At 38.3% G+C, this 26,142-nt stretch overlaps 1 protein-coding gene and 1 long non-coding RNA gene across 6 annotated transcripts in view; one reads left to right on the top strand and one right to left on the bottom strand.

The window, feature by feature from the left end:
* Window positions 1–24,530, top strand: part of TMEM260 (transmembrane protein 260) — a 62,356-nt gene extending 37,826 nt beyond the window's left edge. Inside the window, exons 9-17 of one of the 5 annotated variants that reach the window (XM_082386544.1) lie at window positions 713–827; window positions 2,136–2,305; window positions 4,697–4,868; window positions 7,576–7,724; window positions 13,132–13,308; window positions 14,796–14,849; window positions 16,593–16,683; window positions 20,137–20,263; window positions 21,052–21,136. In XM_082386544.1, coding sequence (XP_082242670.1) covers window positions 713–827; window positions 2,136–2,305; window positions 4,697–4,868; window positions 7,576–7,724; window positions 13,132–13,308; window positions 14,796–14,849; window positions 16,593–16,683; window positions 20,137–20,229 — 1,021 coding nt within the window. In that variant the 3' untranslated portion in view covers window positions 20,230–20,263; window positions 21,052–21,136. Of the gene's footprint in view, window positions 1–712; window positions 828–2,135; window positions 2,306–4,696; window positions 4,869–7,575; window positions 7,725–13,131; window positions 13,309–14,795; window positions 14,850–16,592; window positions 16,684–20,136; window positions 20,264–21,007 lie in introns of all 5 variants that reach the window. The other 4 variants (XM_082386543.1, XM_082386545.1, XM_082386546.1 and 1 more) reach the window with 4 other exon arrangements.
* Window positions 10,160–14,784, bottom strand: LOC309626236. The gene is made up of 2 exons (XR_014243058.1): window positions 14,241–14,784; window positions 10,160–12,821 (listed from the first exon to the last, which is right to left on the bottom strand). It is a non-coding gene; the product is annotated as an uncharacterized lncRNA (long non-coding RNA).
* Window positions 24,531–26,142: the final 1,612 nt, after the last annotated feature.

Below are 26,142 nucleotides of genomic sequence, written 5' to 3'. Positions count from 1 at the left end.
ACGTTTTCCCATACCATAAGAGATACTTAGAATCATTTAAATTTCTGTATAATACTCCATACTATAACCTAGGACAATTAATTTAAATGTTCTCCTATTTGAGGGTCTTAGATTGCTTCCACTTTTTCCACTATTATAAGTAATACCAAAGCATTGTTGTGGGTTAATTCTTATCTACATTTCTGGTTCTTGCTTAAAAATTTATGCCCACATGTCAAATTACTGGGTCAATGAATGTGAATATTTTCTTTAAGGCTCTTGATATATATTATCGAATTAACTTTTCTTGAACATTGTACTAACATATATTCTCATACAACTGCATTCTCACCAGCACTGAGATTTGTCATTTTTAAATCTTTATTATTTTGATGCATGAAATTACTCTTTTGTTTTGCATATGTTTAATTACATCTTAAATTTAACAAGATTAGTAATTTATATTTCTTCTGCAGATTTTAACTTCATATCTTTTGCTGCATGGTTCCAAATTATGCTGTTGACAATATGTAGTGCAGTGTATGGTTTATTACTATGCTTTGGTTATCTATTCCAACTCATATTTTTAAACCTAAGATCTTTCTTTTTTCCTACTTAAAAATGGAAAGTTTTTTAGTTCCAAATATTTTTTTCATAGTTTAAAACTATGTAATATTATTATTGATATTCATGTCACATAAATAATTTTGGACATATTTTAATTTTTTTATAGGGACAGACAGAACTCATCATTAGTATGGCTTTTTACTGGAATGTTTTGCATTTATTCATTGTTCTTTGCTTGGAGGGCAAATTTAGATATTTCAAAACCACTTTTCATGGGTGTGGTAAGTTTTACTTAGATATATCCTTTGACCAGAAAGTTAGTGAAGAATGTACAAATTTGTCTTTCATGAATCTTGTAGAAGAGCAAGTTATCTCAGAAATAGTTAAAATTGTATATACATTATTATAAATCAAAATTTAAATTATTGAACCAGTAAGGCTAAGCCTTCTTTTTTGGGGGGTGGAGGGGGGCGGGAAGCATTGTTTAGTTAACACAATAGTTAAATAGAAAAATAAATGTAAGGTAGATTTCAGTGAGTCATTTTATATGTGTGCTTGCAGATATAGGTACTACTGCATTTCTCCTGGAATTTTTTTTAAAAATAGCAAAGAAATATGGGTTGTAATTAGGGGCTCTACCAACACATTCCCTTATTTCTTACCTCACCAGTCCAAGCCTGTGCAAAAGAGCAAGTATATTTCTGTTTTTCCCTGACTACCATATCTGAGATTAGAGTATTTCTTCTCCTTACAGAAGAAACTATATAAATGTAGATAGCTCTTTTTTTAACAGCTGAAACAGTTTGTGTGTGTGTGTGTGTGTGTGTTCAAGAGGCCTGATGAATAATACCTTACTTGAGCACCTGAGTTCTGAATCAGTTGAGAACAAGATAAACCAGTACATTGGGTGGGAGAATCACCTTTGTTACCCATAATGCTGAGATTGGAGAACGTGGTTAATATCTGTGGGGAAGGGAGTCTCCTCATCCTGCATCCCTGGATGGGCTAGTCACAGGCAGTGCTGCACAGGGCAGGCCGCTCCCCTCCCCAGCTCGCCTCACCCCAGAGTCTGCCCCTGGACAAGTACTTCCTATGGGCGGCTCACTTCCAAGAGGAAGAGAGAGGAAAGAGGAGGACTATGCAGGCCCACTCCCAGCTCCCAAACTCCCCAGTCAGCTCAGTCCCTACAATCCTTCAGGAAGAAATAAGTGAGGGTAGAGAGAGGCCAGGAGCGTTAATACTACTGGAGCTTCTCTACATGGAAGGAAACATCAGGGGTTAAGCAAAAGCATTTCTCCACCTCTTCTGCTTTGCCTGTTAGAATAAAGAGTTCAAGATGAAGTTTGTAGTATAGAAAAGAATGTGTGGATCCAAAAAGGGAGATCCACACGTCAAACAGGGAAGGAGGAATGCTTGAAAATTGAAAAGTAAAGTGACATGGAGTTAGGTTGGAGAAGGCAGTTAAGAAGACCTAAATGACACAGGCATAAGCAACTACATACATGCAATATATTTTTAAAATATATAAATACCTGATTGATTGCATGAACTAGTCAACTGGACACACTGTTTGCATGCCTCTTCCACAGGTGGAACGATTCTGGATGCAGAGCAACGCAGTGGTGGCTGTCCTCGCTGGCATCGGTTTGGCTGCACTTGTTTCTGAGAGTAACCGAGTACTGAACACCAATGGGCTTCAGTGTCTGGAATGGCTTTCAGCAACTCTTTTTGTAATTTACCAAATATATTCTAATTATAGGTAACACACGGTTATTTTTATGAAAAGTAGCATTCAAGCCAGAGGCATTTGGATATTTAGATTCTAGGGGTTTGTCTTATTTTTACCTTCCACTAGTTTTCAAAGGGAGACAGTTTGGTCTGAATGCAGTGGTTCTTAGACTTTTGAACAAGAATCTCAGCATGAGTGATGTGTAGTTTCAGGCCATTGCAAACAAGGTTTTGGGTGGTGCATGTAAACTATCTGTATATTTTCCACTAAGGAATCCTAGAGATACTTTTTAGAATCTGGAGTGTACGTAAAATTCCATGATCTAAAATACCACTTAGATGGAGACTAAAGACATTTGGGGTTTTTTTGTATGCCCTAAAATAATTCACTTTATGCTTCAAAGATTTCATCTTTTGAGTAATTCTTGGCCCTTATCTAGTACTCTCTGTAGTAGTGTATATTAAGTATTTTAAATAATCAAAGTTCTAGAAGTTTCTTAACCCTTATGCATTATTAGTATTAAATGTATTTTTCAAAATCTGCTTAATAACCATTATGAAAACTTCAGTCTAACATAAAAGATGTAGAAGTTTAGATGATAGTTCATTTATTTGCAGCAGTATTGAGTAAACATTACAGAAGTGGAAGAGTCCATTGGAGTTTTGTTACACTGAGATTTGATTGGTACTTTAAAAGGTTACATTCCCCCTTTCAACTTAACTTGAAAAACTGATGTTCTTTATAATACTGAGGAAGAGCCGGTGTTAGGGAGGCTGTGTCACCAGGAGGCCTTGTGGGAAGGGGATGCAGGTGCCAGATACAACTCCAAGCTCAAGAAGGGTTTGCCGAGCCCACAGTGTGTTTCCCACCCTTTTTAAAAAAAAAAAAAAACCTTAACTATTTATTTTATTTATTTATTTGTGTTTTTGGCTGCACTGGGTCTTCGTTGCTGCACGAGGGCTTTCTCTAGTTACGGCGAGCAGGGGCTCCTCTTCGTTGCAGTGCGGGGGCTTCTCATTGCGGTGCCTTCTCTTGTTGCGGAGCACGGGCTCTAGGCACGCAGGGTCAGTAGCTGTGGCTCGCAGGCTCTAGAGCGCAGGGTCAGTAGCTGTGGCTCGCGGGCTCTAGACCGCAGGGTCAGTAGCTGTAGCTCGTGGGCTCTAGGTGCGCGGGCTTCAGTAGTTGTGGCACATGGGCTTAGTTGCTCCGCGGCATGTGGGATCTCCCTGGAGCAGGGCTCGAACCCGTGTGCCCTGCATTAGCAGGCGGATTCTTAACCACTGTGCCACCAGGGAAGTTCCACTCACCCTTTTTTATCCCAGTCTTCTCGTGGCTCAGGTCTTTAGGGCAATTCCGGTTCCACACCAGGGATGCCTGCACAGACTGGGTGGTTTGGTTTTGATTCTTTTTTTACCCCAGGTGAATGGAATAGACAGCAACTTTCCTGGGTGGCAAAATGTGAGGCATCGCCCTGCAATGTAGGGAATCACAGTAGAAAATGGTTGCATCAGTTACAAAGGCAAGGATAATATTTTGTTCCTGGAAGTATTCATTTGCTTTGTGAGGCTAACCCAGTGATTCAACTTCAGGCTGTGTTTTTCAGTACCATTACATGTAATGGACCTGATGATAGCAGGAAGGACATTGCTTGTTCTGTTTTTCGATGCTTTTCCTTTCTTGTATTCTTTTTCTTTTTTCATGGAAAGCTCTCAGAATTCATGCCAGTTTTTTCTTTGAAGTTAGAAAGTCCACTTCATCATTGAAAAGAGTTGTACTGCTACTGTTGGCAATGGCAAATAATGCCTGGAGAGAAGTAAACATCTCAACAAATTATTCCTTCCCTTCCTTCTCATTGGTCTCATTCTCTAGTGATTTCTGAGTCTAGAAGGGAGAGAGGAACACAGGGAGTCTTTGGTCCAGGGAAGTGGTGGAAAGGATCAACCTCTATGTGCAAGAGAGTCAGACAAACGTGCAAATTTATGCCAGAAACTGGCAGATTTCCTTTTGCATTTCTGAAAATTCCTTTGAGCTAAATGGAATTAACATGAAATTACCTTAAACTCCAAGTGGAATCAGAAACCTTACTTCTTTTTAATGAAATTGGATATGCTTTTAGGAAAAAAAGTACTTATTATTGACCACTAACTGATTCCCTTTTTTATGGAAATGATAATGAATTCCAGAAGTAAAGCAGTATGGTGATTTTTCTCAATTGCACAATTAGTTCCTTCTTTTTTTTTCCCCAGTTAATAGTGTTCCCTTTTCAAATATATGCATCCTCTTAGAAGATACATTAGAATATTTTAAAGCGCTAAATGTAGATTGTGTGATGGGAAAGGAATGGAGCAGGAAATAAGCCCAGTCTTATTAAAACTAAAACAATGTGTTGCTATTTTAATATTTTGTAATCCTTTTATTTAGCATTTGTGACCAAAGGACCAACTATGTGATCGATAAGTTTGCAAAGAATCTTCTAGCCTCTATGCCTCATGATGCAATTATCTTACTCAGAGGAGATCTGCCAGGGAATTCTCTCCGTTACATGCATTATTGTGAGGGACTGAGGCCAGATATTTCATTAGTGGATCAGGAAGTAAGTATATGAAAGATACACTTAGAATATAGTAGTAGCGATCATTTTAAAACATATGTTTTTTAAAGAACTATTTTTTTTAAACATTGAGTGGGTACAGTTTCTATGATCACTCTTAGGTAAAATATATATCACATTCTTTATTTTAACTAATAGGAAAAGTCATGAGTTGCTTCTTTCCTTTTTAAACTGAATGTTCTAAGAATTAATGTGTTTCATATTAGATTCAAACAGCATCCTAGGTCTCTAGTTCACATGACAGACCATGACAATGTTGTGTTGTAAATTTATTTTTAAATTGTTCTTTTACATCCAGCCAACTCAACCATTCAAATTAACACTTCCCAGTGATCCAGGGATTAAAATAAATTAGGTTGACTATAAAATAAGTCATACTGCAGGTTGGTATATATTTCATGCAAAATAGAAATTATTGACCACAATTCTGCTATAGAATTTATTTGTAAATTTTGTTGATCTTATGACAAAAGTATTTTTGGAGAGGACTTGTAAAAATTTCAAGGTCTATTAAAACAATCTTCTTGAACTGAAAAAAATATATGTAAACTATAGGATTTATTGTTTAAGCCATAAATAGTTAAACAAATCTTTCTCTGGTGTTTTTAGAATGGTTGTCAGGAAAAGAGAAATTCTTAACCTTGAAAAAATACATTTAGTTTGACTGAGCAAACTATTAGGCACAATACTTACTTAATAAATTTCATTCAATTAATGACTAATTAAAATTTTTTGAGAACACTATAAACAGATTTGCAAATATAGGGAAATTTGAAAATTACACATTTTTTAGACAGAGTTTGCATTTATATCATGTACACAAATGATTAATTTGATCTTCAGTCTAGCATCTGACAAAAGCTAGATCATTTGTTGAAAATTTGGTATCAGACTATGATTTTAAATACTATTTGGGATGACAGCTACTATGATTGAGAAGCTTGGATTTCAAAGTTAATTAGACCCAAATTCAAGTCCTCATCCTCTCACTTCCTGGATGTGTGACTGGGGTCTATTGATTTTTCCTCTCAGAGCTTCTGTTTCCTTATCTATAAAATGGAAATGATCATTAGATAAGTAAGTTAGGATGCTTCTGAATGTAAGGAACAAAATCCCTGACGACGAGTAGCTTAAACTATGGAGTTTTTAATCTCACAAGACAAGTAGTCTGGAGAGAGGAGGTTTAGGATTGATAATACAAGCGGTTCCATGAGGGCAGTGTTCTGGGGCAGCTTTTCTGCGGGTCTCCTGAACTGATGGATGCCTGGTTCCAAACGTCACATGCAAAGTGCTTCTTCTGGGCTCTCTCTCTTTCTCTCTCTCTCTCTGTATTGGGAGTAACATGTACCCCAGAGGCCCCCAGCAGACCTCGGCTTGGGCCCCACTAACCAGTATTGGGTCACATGACCACTCCTAAACTACTCACTAGCAAAGGAGAATCACTAGAACTACCTGATTAAAACCAGGATTGTGTTAGTTGGAAAGGATTGGCTGTTGAGTGGGCAATCAACAGTATCTGATATAATTTAATTATTCTCACATAATAAGGTTATTATGAGAATTAAGTTAGAAAGAGTAAGGCCATAGCACACAGTGGGTATTTAATTAATGTTACTATACCCAAGAACTGAAACTATTGGGTAATAAACTCTAATTCAATAAGTATTTTTTGAGTATTTACAATGTACACTTAGATTAAAATTAATTTGTCACTTCTAGTTAAATGACTTGTATAGACAAGTAAAACATAAGCATAATTGCTCAAATGATGATATCCAAACTTAATGAAGCTTTGAAGGTGTAAGTAGGAGTCTTTTCTTTAAAAAAAAAAAAAGAAATCCGTACATATAAAAGTATAGAATGAAGTATATATTAAGTATAGAATTAAGAAAAAAATTTTGATACTAATGATTTATTTTAATCAAAAGGATATGTAATTAATTTGGAGCTACTAATAAATTCAGATAATTTAGCCAAAGGGTTTTTAATTTTGAGGCCTAGGTTATTATATAATTGAGCTTCTCAAGGGCAGGGATTGTATCTTCTTCATTTTAGGTGAGCAATACTTGTTTTTTGAATGAATGAATGAAAGAACAGAGTAATGACACATCTCTGTATTTTGCCTAGGTTGTCTAGTCTGGCCATCAGAAAGGCATTTCAGGTCCAGCAAACATAGTTTGGGAACTATTCTATGCCAGGCATTGTGATAGGTGCAGAGGCAGTGAGATGAAAACAGTCCCTTTCATGTAGGAGCTTGCAGTCTAGTGAGGAATAGGCTAAGAGCTATAACTGAGGTAGGTACAAAGTGCTGTAGGAGCATGGGACCTGGGGAGGGCATCTGAGAGGAAGTGGTATTTAAGCTGGTTCCGAAAGTTCAGTACACACTCTCTAGGCATGAGAACCGGAGGTCATTCTGGGTAGTCTGGCAAATGCATGGAGGTGAGTGAAACTAGGTGCTGATTTTATTGATGGCTGATAGTTATAATTTAAGGCATGAAACCTAAGGTCTAAGTCATTAGAAGAATAGTCAGTGCCACATACCTCAGTTGCATTTGTATGTACTTTTCAATTATGTTTATATTTAATGAGTACCTCCACATTGTAGAACCTTTTCATTGTCCTTGATAAAGTTGATTCTTTTTAAAGAAACATATTAAAAGCATGATATCATATTTTATCTTTCTGGCAGATGATGACTTATGAGTGGTATTTACCCAAGATGGCAAAGCATTTACCAGGCGTCAAATTTCCTGGGAACCGGTGGAATCCTGTGGAAGGAATATTACCTAGTGGAATGGTCACATTTAATCTTTATCATTTTCTTGAAGTAAATAAACTGTAAGCACTCTTTTCATATAATAGCTTTTCTAAAATGTTAAGCTTTTCTAAAATTGTTTATGTAGCAGCTGTGCTTCATCCAAAAGACCAATTTTCTACACCTATTTCCCTGTCACCGGTGAGATTATCTCTGTAATTAAATTGAATATCTGTGCATAAATGAGGCCAGGCAGAAATAAATGTTATTGTTCTGGGTAAAAGAAAAATAAAGACAGATTAGCAAGAATAGCAAATAAGATCTTAGTACAATTCAGAGAAATTGGAGATGTGCCTGCCTACTTGAAATCATTGCAGGTAGATCGCAAGCAATTATAGTTTCCCCCTGATCAACACCATGGCCCCCTTTTAAGTTTAATGCAAATGTTTTCCAGGAATAATCACTATATAAAAATAGCTTAAGGATTTTTTTCTAAAGGATAAGGCATTTTTATAAATAAGAAAAACACCCACAGTTATGCTGGCTGAGATAACATATGAGAATTGTGAATTCTATACTTGAGAACATAAAATTTTTCATAGTTAAGGTCAAGAATAAATAACTCCTTCAGTGGTAGTGTTGAACATTTTTCCTGTCCGTGAAAAGCTTGGGATTGTCCAGAGCGTGAAGAAGAAAACTTATTTCATAATTTCTATTCTCTTATAAAGGGGACTTCAGAAATTCTTTGTAAAAGTTAAACTATCCCTTACCAAGAACCTAATGATGTGGTACTTTTGGTGTTCAGAGCCTGAAGTTTACTGTGGCTCATGAAGTAATATGAAGGTGATAGGTACAAATGTGCTGTGAGAGTAATATTTAATTGTTCTATTTTGGAATAAAATGTTAACAACATCTCCAAATCAGCATTTTTTGGTGAATTTTATTTAATTCAACCTTATAAACATTAATTGAACCTACTATGTACCAGTTTGTATTAGGCAATAAAGTGAGACAGTTCCAGATTTAAGTAAGACTACAATCTAGTTGCATCTATACACAGATATGAATACAATTGGCCATAATATGATGGCATAAGCTCTATACTAACAAAGCCTTGTAAAGTGTGAGACACAGTAAATGTTCAATGTGTGTTTACTAAATAGATGATTTAATTGACAGTATAAGCCAAGTGTTCTGGGAGCATGGATGAGGAAGCAATTAATTCTGCCCAGGGGCATTTATTCAGTATTTATTTAATAAATATTGGGTATTCAAAATGTCCCAAGACCTATACTAGCTGCAGATGCATGGGTGTGATCCCTGCTGTTGCAATCTTTCAGAGAGGTGTCAAGTGGTACCTTAAACATGAAACAGATAAGTTATAGTATCAGCTGGCAAGCTTGATAATAGTGGTATGGATAAAATGTTGGAGACTTAAAGGCTAAGTAAGAATTTGCCAAGTGGGTAGGAACAGTTAGGATACAGAACACATTCATGACCCCAGAAACTCCCTTTCACTGTCCTGTGTCATCATACTGTCCCCAAAGCCCTAACCCTCACAACCACTGATCTATTCTCTGTTCCTATAGTTTTACCTTTTCCAGAATGTCATATAAATGGACTCATATAAAGTATGTGACTTTTTGACACCAGCATATTTCACTTAGCATAATGCCTTTGAGATCCATACAAGTTATTGTTGTATATCAATAGTTTATTCCTTTTCGTTACTGAGTAGTATTCCATTGTATGGATGTACTACAGTTTATCCATCCACCTGTTGAAGGACATTTGGGTTGTTTCCAGTTTGGGGCATTTGTGAATAGAGCTGCTATAAACAGTCATGTACACGTTTGTGTGTAAATATGTTTTCATACCTAGGAGTGGGATTACTGGATTGTTTGTTTTTTTACTATTGAGTTTTGAGAGTTCTGTGTATATTCTAGATTCAAATCCTTTGTCAAATACGTGATTCATAAATATTTTCTCCCAGTCTTTTTGTTCTCTTCAAAGTGTCTTTTGCAGATAAAAGTTTCTTTATTTTGATGAAATCCAATTATCATTTTTTTCTTTTATGGATCATATTTTTTGATCTCATATGAAGAACTCTTTCCCTAATACCAGGTCTCAAAGATTCTCTCATGTTTTCTTCTAAGAGTTTTATAGTTTTATGTTTTACATTTCAGATCAATGGTCCCTTTTGAGTTAATTTTTGCAAGGGGGTTGCTTAGAACAAAGGTCTTTTTTTGCATATGAATATCATTTGTTGAAAACATTATTCTTTCTTCATTGAATTGCATTTGCACCTTTTTCTATATTTACAAAAAAATCCTTCTGGGTTTTTGGTTGGTTTTAATTTGATTAGTGTTTTCATGGTATTTCTCTTTTTATCCTTTTGCTTTTAACCACCTATGTCACATTTAAAGTGGGTTTCTTGTAGACAGTATATATTTGGCTCTTGTTTTATTATCCATTCTGACAGTGTCTATGTTTTCATTGTGTATTCAGATCATTTGCATTTAATGTAAATATTGATATGTTTTAGACGTACATCTATCATTTTATTATTTGTTTTCTGTTTGTTTCTCTGTTTTTCATTCCACTGTTTCCCTTCCTGCTTTCTTTGGGATACTTTGATTTTTTCTAGTATTCCATATTAAATTATTTTTACTATGTCTCTTGGTAAATTTTTTCACTGGTTGCTCTTGGAATTACAGTATACAGACATACTTAACTTTTTACAATCTACTTATTACTTCAAGTGAACTGTAGAAACCTTAGTGGCATATAAGTTCCTTTAACCTCCCCACTTTTGATTGAGTTGTCAAATATATTAGACGTGTGATAATTTTTGTTTTCAACCATCATACATATATTTTTAAATCTAAGAGAAAAGATAATCTAAAATATTTGTCCACATATTTACCAGATCTGTTGCTCTTCCTGCAATCCTGATATTCCAAGTTCCCTCTTGTATCATTTCTCTTCATCTGAAATTAGTCCTTTAGCATTTCTTTTAGAACAAGACTGTTAGTGAATTCTCTTAGTTTTCCTGTATCTGAAAATGTCTTTATTTCACCTTCATATTTGAAGGATATTTCTGGATATGGAATTCTGGCTTGATAGTTCTTTTTTTTCCCCACCACTTTAACAATGTTATTTTATATCCTTTTGACATGCATGGTTTCTGATGAGAAATCTGCAGTTACTCAAATCATTGTTTCCCTTGTGTAAAATGTGTTGTTTTTCTCTGGCTGCTTTCAAGATTTTTTATTTGTCTTTAGTTTTCAGCAGTTTGATTATGATGTATCTGGGCATGAATATCTTTGAGTTTAACCTACTTGGGATTTACTGAGTGTCTCGAATCTGAAAGATTATGTCTTTCACAAAATTTGGAAGCTCCCTGACATTATTTCTTTAAGTACTTTTTCTGCCCCACCTTCTTTCTCTTCTCCTTCTGGGATTCTGATGACACCAGGGTTAGACCTTTTGATATTGTCCCACAGGTGCCTAAACTCTGTACATTTTCCTCAATATTTTTTCTCTTTGTTTAAATTGTATAATTTCCCTTGATCTGTCTTCAAGTTCACCCAGTGGAGGAGTAATAGGAATTTGCTCCCAGCCTTTGGAACCACAGCTCCTCTGATTAGCGAGAAGTGTTCCCCTTCCTCAGAGCTATAGGGACCTGCCCAGCTGCCACTGCTGTAACTGTGCTGCTGCTGGCACAGTATTGCCCGGTGCCCAGGGAAGGAAAGAAGGGAAAACATCCTGGGGATTTCCTCTGCTCTCCCCAGTCCGTACAAGTTCCTTTTCCTGCCCCTTGGGCTAGGAAAAAGGGAGGGGGCTGGGCTTTTCTTGGAGTTCTTTCTGTCCTTACTTGGTATGTACTTTGGGTTTCAGGCTTTCTTTGAGTCCAGGCCAGGTAATCCTGGAAGGGGAAAAGGGATAAACTCACTGCGAATTTGGTGGAACTTAGAATTCTGCTTTCTTCCTTCAATCTTCTTTCTACCATTTACTTTTCAGAGTCTTCAGATAGTTGTTCCAGGTCTTCTGTTCAGAAATTATAGTTGTGTGCAGTGAGAGAGACAGAATAGAATATGATGACTCCATCTTCCCTAGAACCAGAACTCTATTATGTTTTACTTTATGTCAGATAGTGCATTTAATCTTAAACAGCTGTGAAAGATAGTTCATACCAATTTCACTGATGAGGAGACCAGACACAGGTAATTAAGTAATTTCCCCAAAATCATAGAGGTAATACATGGTGGAAAAAATCCAAAATCTAAGCCAGAAGTGTCTTGTTTCAAAGTTCATGAAATTTTTACTTTCAAGTAATTGCTCCTAACATGCTCCTTTTTTTTTTTCTACTTGGTAATAGCTGTTAAGGTATACACCAAAAATTGGAATAGAACCAGTCAATTATAATGTTTTTGAGCTAAGCTTATTTAAACCATTTCTATTACTAATTTTTGCAGGATTTGAAGATCCTAATAGTTAGTCAAATCTAATTAATTTTATTCAGCAAATATTGTGTATTAGCTGTGCATCATGCTATGTGGGATTTAGAATTAATTCAGAGATAGAGAGCCTATTCTCAGGATGCTTCTGGGCTTCTCAGAAAGATTTATAAATGAAGATAACAAGTTCAATAAAATAATGTTAAAAGAGATTAAAAATAAAATGCAATGGAAATTTGAGGAAGGAGAGATTAGTAGTAGTAGTAGTAGTAGTACTACTACTACTACTACTACTATGAAGACATATTTCCACCTATACAATTTTAAAGGTATCAAATAATATGTATATTTACACGTGAGACAGAACCACAGAAGCGTTCCTTGTAACAGTGCTTATCCCCAAGTGATTTCTTACAATGTCACAAACAGGTAGTTTTATCATTTATGTCTGTGCGCTTCCCCTCAACCTCCCAAACAGCATTTTTTACACTAATATCAATGTAAATTTATTTATTTTTAAAATTTATTTATTTATTTTTGGCTGCGTTGGGTCTTTGTTGCTGTGCACGGGCTTTCTCTAGTTGCGGCGAGCAGAGGCTACTCTTTGTTGCGGTGCACGGGCTTCTCATTGCGGTGGCTTCTCTTGTTGCAGAGCACGTGCTCTAGGTGCGTGGGCTTCAGTAGTTGTGGCATGCAAGCTCAGTAGTTATGGCTCACGGGCTGTAGAGCACAGGCTCAGTAGTTGTGGCGCACGGGCTTAGTTGCTCTGCGGCATGTGGGATCTTCCCGGACTAGGGATCGAACCTGTGTTCCCTACGTTGGCAGGCAGATTCCCAACCACTGCACCACCAGGGAAGTCCCTCAATGTAAATTTAAAACAATCTATTTGGGAGAGATTTAAATAAACCAAAGTGTTCACAAATGGTTTATTGGTAACCGAGGTTTAAAGAGTCAGAAGTGACCCTTCATGAGTTATACTTTAACATTTAGAACTTTAAGTTAAAAATGCATATTTTTCTGTTTTCAATAGAAAAGAAACATTTGTTTGCATAGGAATTCATGAAGGCGACCCAACCTGGAAAAAGAACTATTCACTTTGGCCATGGGGTTCTTGTGACAAATTAGTTTCTTCGGAGATTATATTCAACCCTGAGGAATGGATTAAACTTACGAGAAACATCTATAACTGGACTGAAGACTATGGAAGGTATGGCGAGCAGTTAAGTTTTTCATCAGTGTATAGCCATTTTGTGTGCCTAAAAAACTTACTAAGTTTTGAGATGCCTTTAAATTATTTGATATATTTTGTGTTTTTTTATTAGTAGTTAATATTGTTATTTGCTGCCCACAGAGTATTATAATAGAGAAGGAGAACATGTATTTCTTGTCCTCAGGCTTGGAGATGGAGGAAGGGCGGTGGTGGTTGATTGGGCACCACAGTAGTTAAACATGTGCCACCGTCCACCTCCAGCTGTTGTAATGCTACACGGTCCACCATCCTGTAGCTTAGACCCTAAAAGTGGAAGAGATTTATTAACTGCAACAGAGCTTTAAAAGGCACTCACTCTGTTGCCCATGATAGTTTCCACCTGCATAAACTCATATTTTTTTTTCTTCAAGAATGGCAGATCACTTCTCTGTAGGGAAGACTGGGATTTGAGTAACTTTTTCTTCAGTTGTTTGTCATCAGCCTTGGTCTGTCGGGGCATGATTAGTCTTCCTGGAAGCATTTCTACCTAGACTTGACTCTCTCCCATATGGAAGACGAGTCACCATCTGAAGATAGGTGTCTCCATTGCCTATTTTTTAAATTATGAATTATTCAAAGATTAGATAATTATTGCTTATAATTCAAGAACAACAGTCAAGATCATATGAACAAATGGTACCAAAGTTTTTTGAGTCAATATGAGCAAATAGACCACATTGCTGTGCACCAGCGAGAGCTGGATAAGTCGTTCTACATCAGAGTACTCTGTGACGGGAATTCCCTGGCAGTCCCGTGGTTAAGACTCAGCGCTTCCACTGCCGTGGCCCAGGTTCAATCCCTGGTCAGAGAATTAAGATCCCACAAGCTGCACGGTGCAGCCAAAAAAAAAAGTACTCTGTGACCATTGTGAGGAAAAGTTAGAAAATCACCTGTTCTCCAAACAGCTGACGACAGTACAGGTACATGGCATCACTCATTATCTCCATTCTGTCAAAACAGATACGTAATAAAAGAAATTTTAATTAAGTGAAAAAAAATCAGCAAATGGTTCAGCCAGTGTTTTTGGAGCAGCATCCTAGCTCCAGCAATGACTTATCCAAGCCGGGAGTTCCCTCTCTTTACAGCTCAGTGGCTCTTAGCTGTGTCCATAGAGTGACCCAGGCCTCACCCCTGCCCCATCGCCCACCTGACAGTTCTTAGGAACAGCTGGCTCCCCAAATGCCTCCAGCCTCTTCCCACTAATCTTTAGTTTGCTCCCGTGAGGCACTGGGGCTCATTATGCAGATTAAGAATACATTTACCAAAACCTCAAATTCCTAATGATCAAATTTTTCTAGGAGAATAAGTTTGTTATTTTGGTCTCTATCAGTACTTCAGGATGCAGCCTATTTTATTTGCCTTGTAAGATTATAAAACAAGAATTACATGTCCACAGCAATAAAGGTAGCTAGCAGAAACATGTTACCGTTTTCTTGTAACTGCAGGTTTGCTCCATCTTCCTGGGAATCTGTGGCCAACGAAGAGATGTGGCAAGCCAGGTGAATAATGTACACGTGTGTGTTTGCAGTCTGTCTGTAATGCAGCAGAAGAGCCTCTGGCGCTTTTCACCTGGGGAGTAGTGGTGCGTGGGGATCATAAAAATAATACTTACGAGCAATTATTTTGTTTGAGGCATTGTACTAATCATTACCCACGCATAATCTCATTTCATCCTCACAGTAACCTGTGAAGAAGTTATTATTATCCCCGTTTTACAAAAGAACAAACTGGAGGTAGAGAGGTTACTTGTCCAAGGCCACATAGTTCTACCAATAGAGTCCAAAACTCGCATCTCTCTGACTCTGGAACATTCCTAATTCCTATGCTCTCCTACCTCAACTAAACCAAAGTGAGTGTAATTGATTGAGGAGAAGTTGATAATTACAACCCTGTCTCATGTGTAATGTGCTCGTTAATTATTTAAGCACTTATTGAAAACCTCCTAGAGACCAGGCACTGTGCTAGGCATGGAAGCTACACATATGAATATGACACAGTTCCTGCTCTCAAGGAGCTCAGTCTAATGGAACAGACAGACATGTTCAAAGAGATCTGACTCTTCATGTGCTAGATGCTGTACTTTCCTGTTGTTCCTGTGTGGAACAAACCCTTCATGGTGACGCTCTTGACCCTCTGGGTTCCTGTCATTCTTTTAAAGTATTCAAAATATCTAACACTAACAGACTTTGGCCTAAATATTAATGTAAAAGTCCTAAGTGATGCAGACAGGGGTACCAAGTATGAAGTGCTTCCTCCAGTAAAAATGTGTTGATGCCCACTCTGGGCCAGGGACGGTGCTTTGCACCAAGAATTGAGTTAGGGTGTAAAGGGCTTACATACATTTAAAGAGGTTTTTTAAAAAATTGTCAAGAGGGACTTCCCTGGCGGTCCAGTGGTTGGGGCTTTGCCTTCCGGTGCGGGGGGTGCGGGTTCGATCCCTGGTTGGGGAGCTGGGATCCCGCATGCCTCGTGGCCAAAGGGCCAAAGCATAAAGCAGGGGCAACGTTGTGACAGATGCAATAAAGACTTTGAAAGTGGTCCACATCAAAAACATCTTAAAAAAAAAAAACTGCTAATAAATGGTTCTTGACAAAATAACAATTACAAAAAAGATACAGTTTTTGCAGTAGTGTTTTTGAAAAAGTCAGAAAATTGCATATTTCAAGTTATCAGCCCAGTTATAGGAACAAATACTTGCTTTGAAGAACTAATCAAAGATACACCGAATGTCTCCACAATTCCTCACTGTGATTGAATGTGGGAAAGCTGGGGGAGAAATCACATAAAAGAAGAAAGCAGGTCATTATTTGGGCAGGTATTGATTTAATTGGTGTGCTGAATACAATTTGGATGAGCTCATGTGGTCAAAGAGTCCAGCCATCTTTGAAGAACTGGTCACACGTGGCATGAACCGTCACGATGGGTACCTTCAGGGATGTGCTGACAAACTCAGCAAGTCTCCGCCTCCCAGCTGCTCTTGCATAATGAAATGTACATCTGGAAGGAAGATGATGTACAATAGGAATGATGAACATAAGCTTTTTTCTAAAAGATTTGGCAGTAGGTGTGAATGCAGTGTCTTGGGATGGCGGGGGAGGATTACCGTTGGTTCAGAGTAAACTATTAATATGAGAGAAGTGAAAAGAATACAATAAATGGTTTTGTATGTTCCTTATCAGTGGAAAAGTCTGGCAGATTTAGCTTTGAATGTAAAATTGACATGAACACCCTTCCACTCCCAGGATGAAAACCCCATTCTTCATCTTTAACCTGGCAGAAACTGCAAGTTTGCCTTCAGATGTGAAAGCTCAACTCTACACTCACGCGTATAACGTATGTTGTACTTTTAACGTATATAAATTTATTTGGTGGGAGGGTAGTGGTGACTGTTTGGGATGGAGAAAGGGTGTATCACAGTAGAGTTTTTACTTTTTTGTTTCCAGCTTTATTTGGCATTATAAAGCAGTATAAATGGAAAAATAGTCATGTGTATCACATATAATATCTAAAGTAAATGGCTGTGGTCCACAAAATAATGAAAGAAGTTCATGTCCTAATCTCCAGAACCTATGAATATATGGCCTTACATGGCAAAGGGCACTTTGCAGATGTGATTAAGGATCTTGTGGTGGGGAGATGATCCTGGATTTCCAGGTGGGCCCAACCTAATCACAAGGGTCCTTAGAAGAAGGAGGCAGGAAGGTCAGAGTCAAAGAAGGAGATGTGGCATTGCAAGCAGAGGTCAGAGAGAAAGACTTAAAAGATTGCCACACGGCTGGCCTGGAAGATGGAGGAAGGGGCCACAAGTTGGGGAGTGCAGGCAGCCTTTGGAAGCTGGAAAGGGCAAAGAAAGATTCCAGAGCCTCCAGAAGGAACACAGCCCTGCTGATTTTACAAAAACCTTGATTTTTATGACTTTTGACCCCTAGAAGTATTCAATAATACATTTATATTGTTTTAAGCCACTACATTTGTGGTGATTAGTTACAACAGCAATAGGAAACTAATATGATGGCTTTATTTAAAAAAAGAAACAAGTTCTGATGGATTGCCCTCTATGCAAAATCATGATCCTGGCTACACTTGAAATGATCGGGCCATGGCTGGTTGGGATTTCTTTTTTTTTTTTTAATTAATTTATTTATTTTTATTTATTCATTTTTGGCTGTGTTGGGTCTTCGTTGCTGTGCACAGGCTTTCTCTAGTTGCGGCGAGCAGGGGCTGCTCTTCGTTGCAGTGCACAGGCTTCTCATTGTGGTGGCTTCTCTTGTTGCGGAGCACGGGCTCTAGGGCACGCGGGCTTCAGTAGTTGTGGCACGCGGGCTCAGTAGTTGTGGCTCATGGGCTCTAGAGCACAGGCTTAGTAGTTGTGACACACGGGCTTAGTTGCTCCGTGGCATGTGGGATCTTCCTGAACCAGGGCTTGAACCCATGTCCCCTGCATTGGCAGGCGGATTCTTAACCACTGCGCCACCAGGGAAGCCCTGGTTGGGATTTTATGAGAGAGATAAAGGGTCATGGAGAGTGGCTCTGTCTTCTGATGTGGCCCCAGGAAACCAAACAGCCTTCACATCCAGCCACACTGAGGCTCTTGCTTAGCTAGCTGGTCCTCTGTGATGGCAAGGGGAGTACAGAGTAGAGGCTTGCTTTGCTGTAGCACTATGTTAACAAGTCCCTGCTTTTCTGTGATTTATAGCACTGGGCTCTTCATCACCTTCAGAGATAGTCTTGGAGCCTGCTGTGTAGGAAATAGACATCCTGGCGAAGGCCAATAAGAACAGAGCCCAGGAGCTGTATGTCTAAGCAAGTGAGGAGGTATTTCTGCTGTCTCTGGGCTGCTGTAGATCTACTCAGCCAGGACATTTGTTTGGTGCTGAGTCAAAATTGCATGGTGTCCAATTAGTATGACAGATTTTACTCCTCAATTTTGTGCTCATTGGTCCACTGTTTATTCATTTATTCATTCACTCACAGAGCATTTATGGAGCACCCAGTCTGTACCAAATACTGTGATGGAGACAATCAGGAATATTCCCTGCTGTCAAAGAGGCACAAGCTAGAGAGAGAGATGGAAGATAAGGTCCTCAGTTAATTCAGTCGTGAGAGTTACGAGAGGTTTGCAGAGGTGCGGTGGGAGCAGAGAGCAGCATATGAGTACAGCCTTCTGGGGAGGGGCTGGTGAGGAAGGGAGGGAAGGCTTCTAGAGGAGATGTCACTGCAGTGTCATCTTGAAAGATCAGAAGGAACTGGCCAGGCAGATGTGGGGCAGGGTAGCGAGAAAGTGGGGGAGGGCGGACAGTCCATAAGGACGGAACCACAGGGACAAAGGCGGAAACCTCCTAGGTGCCCACTCAAGGACAGCCAGGGACTAGTTATAGGAAGCGGCATGCTGGAGTTCTGTCTGGCAGTCAGGAGGTCTAGGTTCAAGGCCTGCTCCACCATTCACTGTCAACTGTGAGCCAGTTAACCTTTCCAGACCTCTATTTTTTCTTTAAAAAAAAAAAGTGGACTGTAAACTTTATAGATTATCTCTCATATCCTGGTCATATCTGGTTCATCTCTAATACCCTGTGATTCTGTGAAAAACAAGTAGTATTTAGTTGGGAGAAATCTGAGACTTACTAATATTTTATGTTCTCATCAGTGATCTGTTCCATGGTCAGTTGTTAGGCCACTACTGAAGCTAATTCATGGATTTATTGTCCCTTTGGGCCTGTTAGCATTACTCTGTTCAGTGAACACAAGTCTGTAGCAGTCTATAGGTATCTCCTTCACATACGTCTTCAGATGTGTGACATCATTTGCAAGACAAATGAGGCCAAATACTCCATGGGTCAACACAAATCAGCCCCTAGTACAGGTGTTTCAAGAACATTCTTGTTAGGTATAAAAGATATTTTTGTTATTATTTACATTATCCTGCTCAATAGCTTATACAGAACATTAAGTTCAGGTATAGTGGGAGAGCAAGAATGATCTTTGTTATCTTTAGGAATACATCTGATACATTGAAGATTTCCCGCCAAGACAGAATACGTTCCACTAACACTAATGTCACAGTGATACACGCCTAGAGGGGGAAATGTAATTCCACATGATGAGAAATGACTCTTAGCTTCTTAAGATACAGCACATGTGGCCTAACGGGCCATCCAGAATGAGTCGATGTTCTAGAAAAGGGTAGCGTAGTTGTTCTGATGTCTGAAGACTGAAGCAGGGAGGTCATGAGCGTGCCTCTTATTCTCTTGACCCATTGGGAAATGAAGTGCTAGCATCTGTCTTGCGCTCCAGAACCTTATCAGGATTTTGAAAACTTGGGAAAGAAAAGACCCTGAGCACCTGCTTTGTTCCGGGCAGCCTGACATGCATTTTACAGATGTCCCTCATCAGAGGGAGGCTTGGGAAGAGGAGCAACGGATAGGGAAAAAAACCCAAAAAACTATGAGGAAAGGTAGAGAAGCTTTGAATATTTTACTAAGAAAATAAACGGGTAGGAGGCTGACTTAATAGCTTTGATGTCTATGAACGTGCGAGGTGACTCTCCTATTTTATGGAGTGAAGAGAACTAAGGGGAAAATAGCTTTAAAAGGCAGCTTGAGGACTGAGGGGTATTAAGTATCAAAATGACATATCAAATACGGATCGGGAACTTTTTCATGGGGATGTTGTTTTGAAATAGATTAGGTAGGCATTTGTCTGCTCTGGAGTAGGGGTTGGGGAAATAGATAATATAATTGGGTCCCTTTCAACTGGATGATGTAATGAGTATAGTTCTAATTCAAAAAGCCCTTGTCGCTGGAGAAAGCATCGTTGCTTGTCCTGTGCTCTCATGGAGGCTACTGGTTAACTCAAGTGCCTGTGGATCTGACTCCAATTTGATAATCCCCGAGAAGGCTGTGAAATTCCCAAATAAGCAAGTATAATATTCTGTTTTGTAGATCTGCATCTACTTCTTGGTTTATTTGTTAAATTTTGATGTTTTTCCTCTGGAAAACTCAATATTAAAGATTCTAACTCTATCCAATTAATACTATCTCTGATACTGGAAAACAAAGTTCTGAATTCCTGTGGGCAAAGTTTTAACTATGAAAATTGTAATTTTAGGACACTGTGAAGATTTTCAATGTCTCACTTTAAGGATGTCTCTTAAATTCTATTACGCCCAGTCTGTTTGATGTTGGATTTGTTTGATGTGTTTTATTGTCGCTATTGTTATTACTGTTGTTTATAATATAGAGAGAAATTTATGTAAAAATGAGGGGCAAAATTTAAATTTCTTCAAGTTCTTTTTCCATGCAGTTTTCTAAAGAAAGCTATTTTTTTCTCCAATAGCTAAATTTAGAGTTTCAACCTTTCTGCCTGTTGAGTAAATGGCTTTCCATGAATTAGAACTAAATCCCTTTCTCAGAACGTCTTTCTGGAGGAAGAGCATTTTGTCCTGACACAGTGTGTCTTAGGTTCCCTCTGCAACATCCAAAAAACCCCAGAAGCAGTTTTAGATGAAGCACATTTGCCTCCTGCTACTGTAATAATTATAGTAACATCCTTGCATTTTCTGCATGGCCTAGCAACAATTAGATTTTTACCGTAGGCTGCTTGGATTTTTGTTTCTTGTGTTAATTTCTCTGTGTTTTCTGGTTTTTTTTTTAAAAAAAAGTCAAGGGATAACAATGGAATACCAACATTTTTGCTGTCTTCCAGCTTTATAAGGAGATTGTCTATTTACGAAAGGAACACCCAGTGAACTGGCATAAGAACTATGCCATCGCCTGTGAACGGATGCTGCGCCTTCGGGAAAGAGGTGCAGACCCTGAAGTCTTGTTATCTGAAACCATCAGACACTTCCGTCTCTACACTCAGAAGGCCCAGAATGATCCACAGCTGGCCGATATTTCAGTTGCTCTAAAACACCTAAGGAAAGAACTGCAAAGTCTGAGAAATATGAAAAATGGCTGAGACAGCAAACTGTGAAAAACCTGCTTGGCGTTTGGCTTCCAAAATTCCAAAATCTCAAAGTTTTTCATCCAAGAAAAGAAACAGCATAAAAAAATGGAAGCCTAAGTCATCTCCCAGATATAAGTACATGGTGCAGCCGTACTGTTTCGGAGGGGGGGCGCGGTTAGAGACTGAGATGTGCTATTTATGCAAATTATATTTAGCCCATGTTACTGAATTAGCATTTCAGCGAGAATATTTTGAAAAATCTTCCTACTTCCACAGTCTTTCACCGAATGAGTCGCTTGATTAGATTCTAGAAGAGAATGAACTGTTTTCATATACTTAAAATATTGACCATGAATCTTAAGGGCCCTGCTTATTGGGATTGGTATTGAAATTAAATTCTTAAAACATTAATACCATACCAAAGACATTCTTTGTTTCCGAGAAGTGAAATCATTTTTTTTTTAAGAATGAATCTTGTTATGCTTCAAGTTAGAATACTGGTTTTTTGTTTTTGTTTTTTGTTTTTTGAGTAGCTGGGGTTGTTACATAATCTCACACTTCAAACTAAATACCAACCAAATGATATTTTGAAAAGGTTGGGGTTTTATTGTCTTAGATCATTCTCTGAAATCACTAAAAAATTAAGCTAATTGTTGTTTGCTTTTTTTTCAGTTGCTTAAACTGATTGGCAAGTAAAAAGGATTTTGTCTTTCCTTAATTAATTTTATATTCATGTTTTACTTCTATTTGGGCTCATAAATCTGGGCCCAATAATTAGTAGGCTTCCTGCTGCCAAAAATGCCAAAAAAAAAAAAAAAAAAAAAAAAAAGGGCAGGGGCTCGGGGGGTGTGGGGAAGTGGTTCAATAAATTCATTTCTGTTACAAGCATCTTTTATACATATTACTAAAGAGAACATAGTAAGAAATTCAAATAATAGTTCTTTATTTTATTATGACAGTTAATTAATAGCAACCTGTTTTAATGAATAAAGTCACTCAGAGTCCTTCAGCACTTCCTAAGTAGAGGCCTGAATCTGTAGGGATTCTTTTCCCCCCAATTGTATAGCTCCTAGACTCCAAGAACTATATAGGCCCCTGTATAGAAATGCTCACTAATGAAGAGGGAGGGCTAGAAGCTTGTCTGCATTCAAAGATCACTGGTGAGTCATTCAGCAAGAAAAGGCCCCTTACCAGGAATAGTCACAGTTCCGTGGCATTGTACTAGCAAAAGGGTCTGATCAAAGGTCTCCTGTGGAGCTTGCATGGTTCCCTTTCATACTACGACCATAATTAAAACCACTAATTCTCTTTTAAAATGCTGCAGGATGCCATGTAGGCATCTGTCTGGAGTGTCCTTTGTGATGTCATAAGCTGTTAAGGACCAGTGCCGAGGGCTTTTGAGTGAAATGCCAGTCATGAAGGTGCTTCAAGACAAGGGTGCCTCTAAAAGCTTGACAGGGCCTTGACTGCACAATTCGAGCTGAATTTGCCCCTTGTCAGCTGCCAGTAAATAAATCTCAAAGGGGGAAAAGCTGAAGTTTCATTACCTGATCCATGGGGCTTTGTTGGTTTTGGCATCACACAGGGGAAGCTCTTGCCCCTCCATTCTCTGGATTTGAAGATGTCCATTGGAGCCTGCAGTGCCTGGACGGGGTTCAGAGCGGAACCTTTTGAAGAGTGTCAATAGTTGTAACAGTTCAGCTGTTAGGAAGACAAATAAATGGAGGAGCTCATTAATCCGCTTTTGGCTCTCAGTGCCTTTTGCCCTTTTATCACAGCCTTATTAGGCTCCTACTCATCTTGAACCAGAAAAAAATGAATTGAAGTTGTTGAGTACTAATTGGCAAAGACTTTTAATCATGGGCCAAGAACTTTCACTGACTTGAAAGTAACTTCTCCACAGGGAAGAACCAAAAACCTGGTTTACCTTAAAACAAAAACCTGTTGGAGTGCAGTGTGGTGTAAAAATTTAAGGAAGCATTGATAAATTGTCTAAGTTGATCCATTTGAAAGAATTATATAAGATTATGATTTCCACTTTTCTTTAAAAAGAGTACAATAAGACTCATATGTGCGTTCCCTGGAAACGCATTGTCTTTATTATTTCAGAAAAGAGGTTACATGCGTATGTGAGATGATCATATTGGTTTTGAACATCTACATATTGTATATGGAATAATATGTAAATATTCACTTCAGCATCTACATACACATCTGGTGTTGGAGTAATATTTCCTATTTATGGCCTTAGGAATGGAAAATGAGGGCCTCTTTTTGAAAATATCTGCATTTTAAATGTGTCTATAATGTGGTACTACATATATGCCTGAATATGCTTTGCATATTGACTGTTGTCTGATGGTGCATAGATTATTCTGTATTTGTGCATCAGTGGCTTTGGACCACTCTCTGTTTGAGAAAGCAATGATATGATGGCCCACAGTAGACAGGATCATAATCATTTAAATTTCCAAAAACCAGCAGTGAATGAAAAAAGAGCAAACTGAGCTGAGGTTTTGGGATGTTGGGCTTCATTCCCAGATCAACTACTTTGAAGAATTCTTTCCTTTCTACTGTGTGAGGTTAAACAAGTTGCTTTCCTTTTCTTTCTCTTACTTCTCCTTGGCTAGTACACAAACACCATAAAATCTGACAGAAGGGGTATCCTTTAGTCTAACCCCCGACATGGAAGAGAATGTGAAGGAGGTGACTTCTGCGGGATTTGGCTAGCATTCTCCTAGCAGTGTCCCTGGAGTGCCGTGGGTTGGCAGGATGACAGGAACCCTGCAAGGCCAACTTCTGCCTGGACTTTGGCCTGAGGAGCAAGTGGGAGCCAGCAAAACTGTCTGCCTCTCCACATGCTGTGGTGCCCTCCTGCCCGGCACCGAGGCTGGCACACACCACAGAGTGAGTGGAGAGGGAGATTGTGGCTTCCATGTTCCCTAACAAACCTCCCCAGCCCTGTTCCCGCTGATGGAGGTATGCTTGCTTCTTGCTATTGACTTTCCTCTTCTCTTTGTTTTTTCAAAGGATCCTTTTTTTTTTTTTTTAATGCTTTTGTTCTATGACTCAAAATGCAGCCAAAATAGAAGTGAATCAATGACTAGCGTCCTATTTTGAAGTCTCCTAATAGAAATTGTGAAATGTTATTTCTGCCTGTATTCGTAGTCCTTTCTAATGACAGAACCATGATGTTTAGCCTTTATTATACTTAAATAAAGCCATTTTGAGTGTTAGGATTATTGTATGATACCCTGCTGATTTCTTTAAGTCATCAGATTAGGATGTGAAGAGTAGTTTTTTAATTTATATCTTGAAAGTTAAACAGTGTGAGTCCTTTTTCATAGTTCCTACCAATATCCCTCAGAATTTAGAACTGTTAATACTTTTAAAAATATTCAGGACAAAAAGTTAACACCAAAGATTTTTTTAAAAAATGGATCCTATTACAGCAAATCCTTTTACTCTGTTTTAATTCTGGTATATTTTGTAAAAGCACCAATGTAGAGTATTACTTAAAATTCTGTTCTTCTAACTGGCTCCAAGTCCTATGGTTCGGTAAAGAAAAAAATTCAAACTCAGTAAGAGATTCACACTGCTTTGTTCATCCTCATATTTTGTTGTGAATGCAAACCCATTCTAAGGCTTATACTCACAAACAAATAAGTAATGTTTCCAGGGATTCTGGAAACATCTAAAGGCCAAGATCTTGGCACAGCATTACAGAGCAAACAGGGAGCTAAAGCTTTAGCCGCGATCATATTCAATGAAGACGTCATTGTCAGTACCCTCTAAAGGTCTGTTTGATTTGGATCAGCGTGGACGGTATAAAACAAGCCTCAGAAATAGCACGATGTGCTTACCTGGATATCGGAAGGTAAACTAGTAGGAATATATCTTGAGGAAGGGATTTTTCTGAAAAAAAACTCTGACTGCTCTTCAACAATGTTAACATATATTTGTATATCCTGGAAAGATTAGCTTATGTCATATCGCAAAAAGAAAAAGATGGGAGAGACAGGTAGAGGTTACAAAACTGTAAACAGAGAGCCTGAAATTATTGCCCTGTAAATAGAGTTATCTGGATCTTTTCCACCGATCCCAAGTGTTATTGAGGGTTAGTTTTCAATAGCACAGATATTGTGATGATTTTAAAAAGTTGATAAGGTTGAGAAAGTTTCAAGATATAGATCGAATACAAAGGCAAATAATTGGACCATGTTCCCATCCATGTGATCCAACTTCACAGAGCACCTAAGTAGTTGCAGGTCTTTTCGTACATAATTACCATTAGATGAGGTTAATGTTAAATAAATGTCTAATAAAAGATAAATAGAAATAAGCCCAATCGAAGTTCTAACCTATTCAGAATGTTAATTGTTTAGAATCTGTTATAAATCTGTACAAGTAGTATGGGGGGGTAACATAGGTGAATTATAATTTTTATATTGGTAAATTCATTATATATTATAAACTAATAAATGAAGATTACATCCTGTTTTTTAAAATATGCAAACAAACCATAACCATCTTCTATTTTAGAAATGTTATCTGGGGACTTCCCTGGTAGTCCAGTGGTTAAGAATCCGCCTCCCAATGCAGGGGATGCAGGTTTGATCCCTGGTCGGGGAACTAAGATCCCACATGCCACAGGGCAACTAAGCCCTTAAGCCTCAACTACTGAGCACATGAGCCACAGCTAGAGAGAAGCCCATGTGCCACAACTAGAGAAAAGCCCGCGCACCACAACTAGAGAGAAACCCGTGCCACAATGAAGAGCCCACGCGCTGCAACGAAGATCCCGCATACTTAGCTGCGTTGCAACTAAGACCCAACGCAGCCAAAAAT

Source organism: Balaenoptera borealis, assembly GCF_965194805.1.
Source record: "Balaenoptera borealis genome assembly, chromosome: 3".
Lineage (NCBI taxonomy): Eukaryota > Metazoa > Chordata > Mammalia > Artiodactyla > Balaenopteridae > Balaenoptera > Balaenoptera borealis.
The sequence above is the reverse complement of the archived record's forward strand: the minus strand, read 5'-3'. Positions and strand labels throughout refer to the sequence as shown.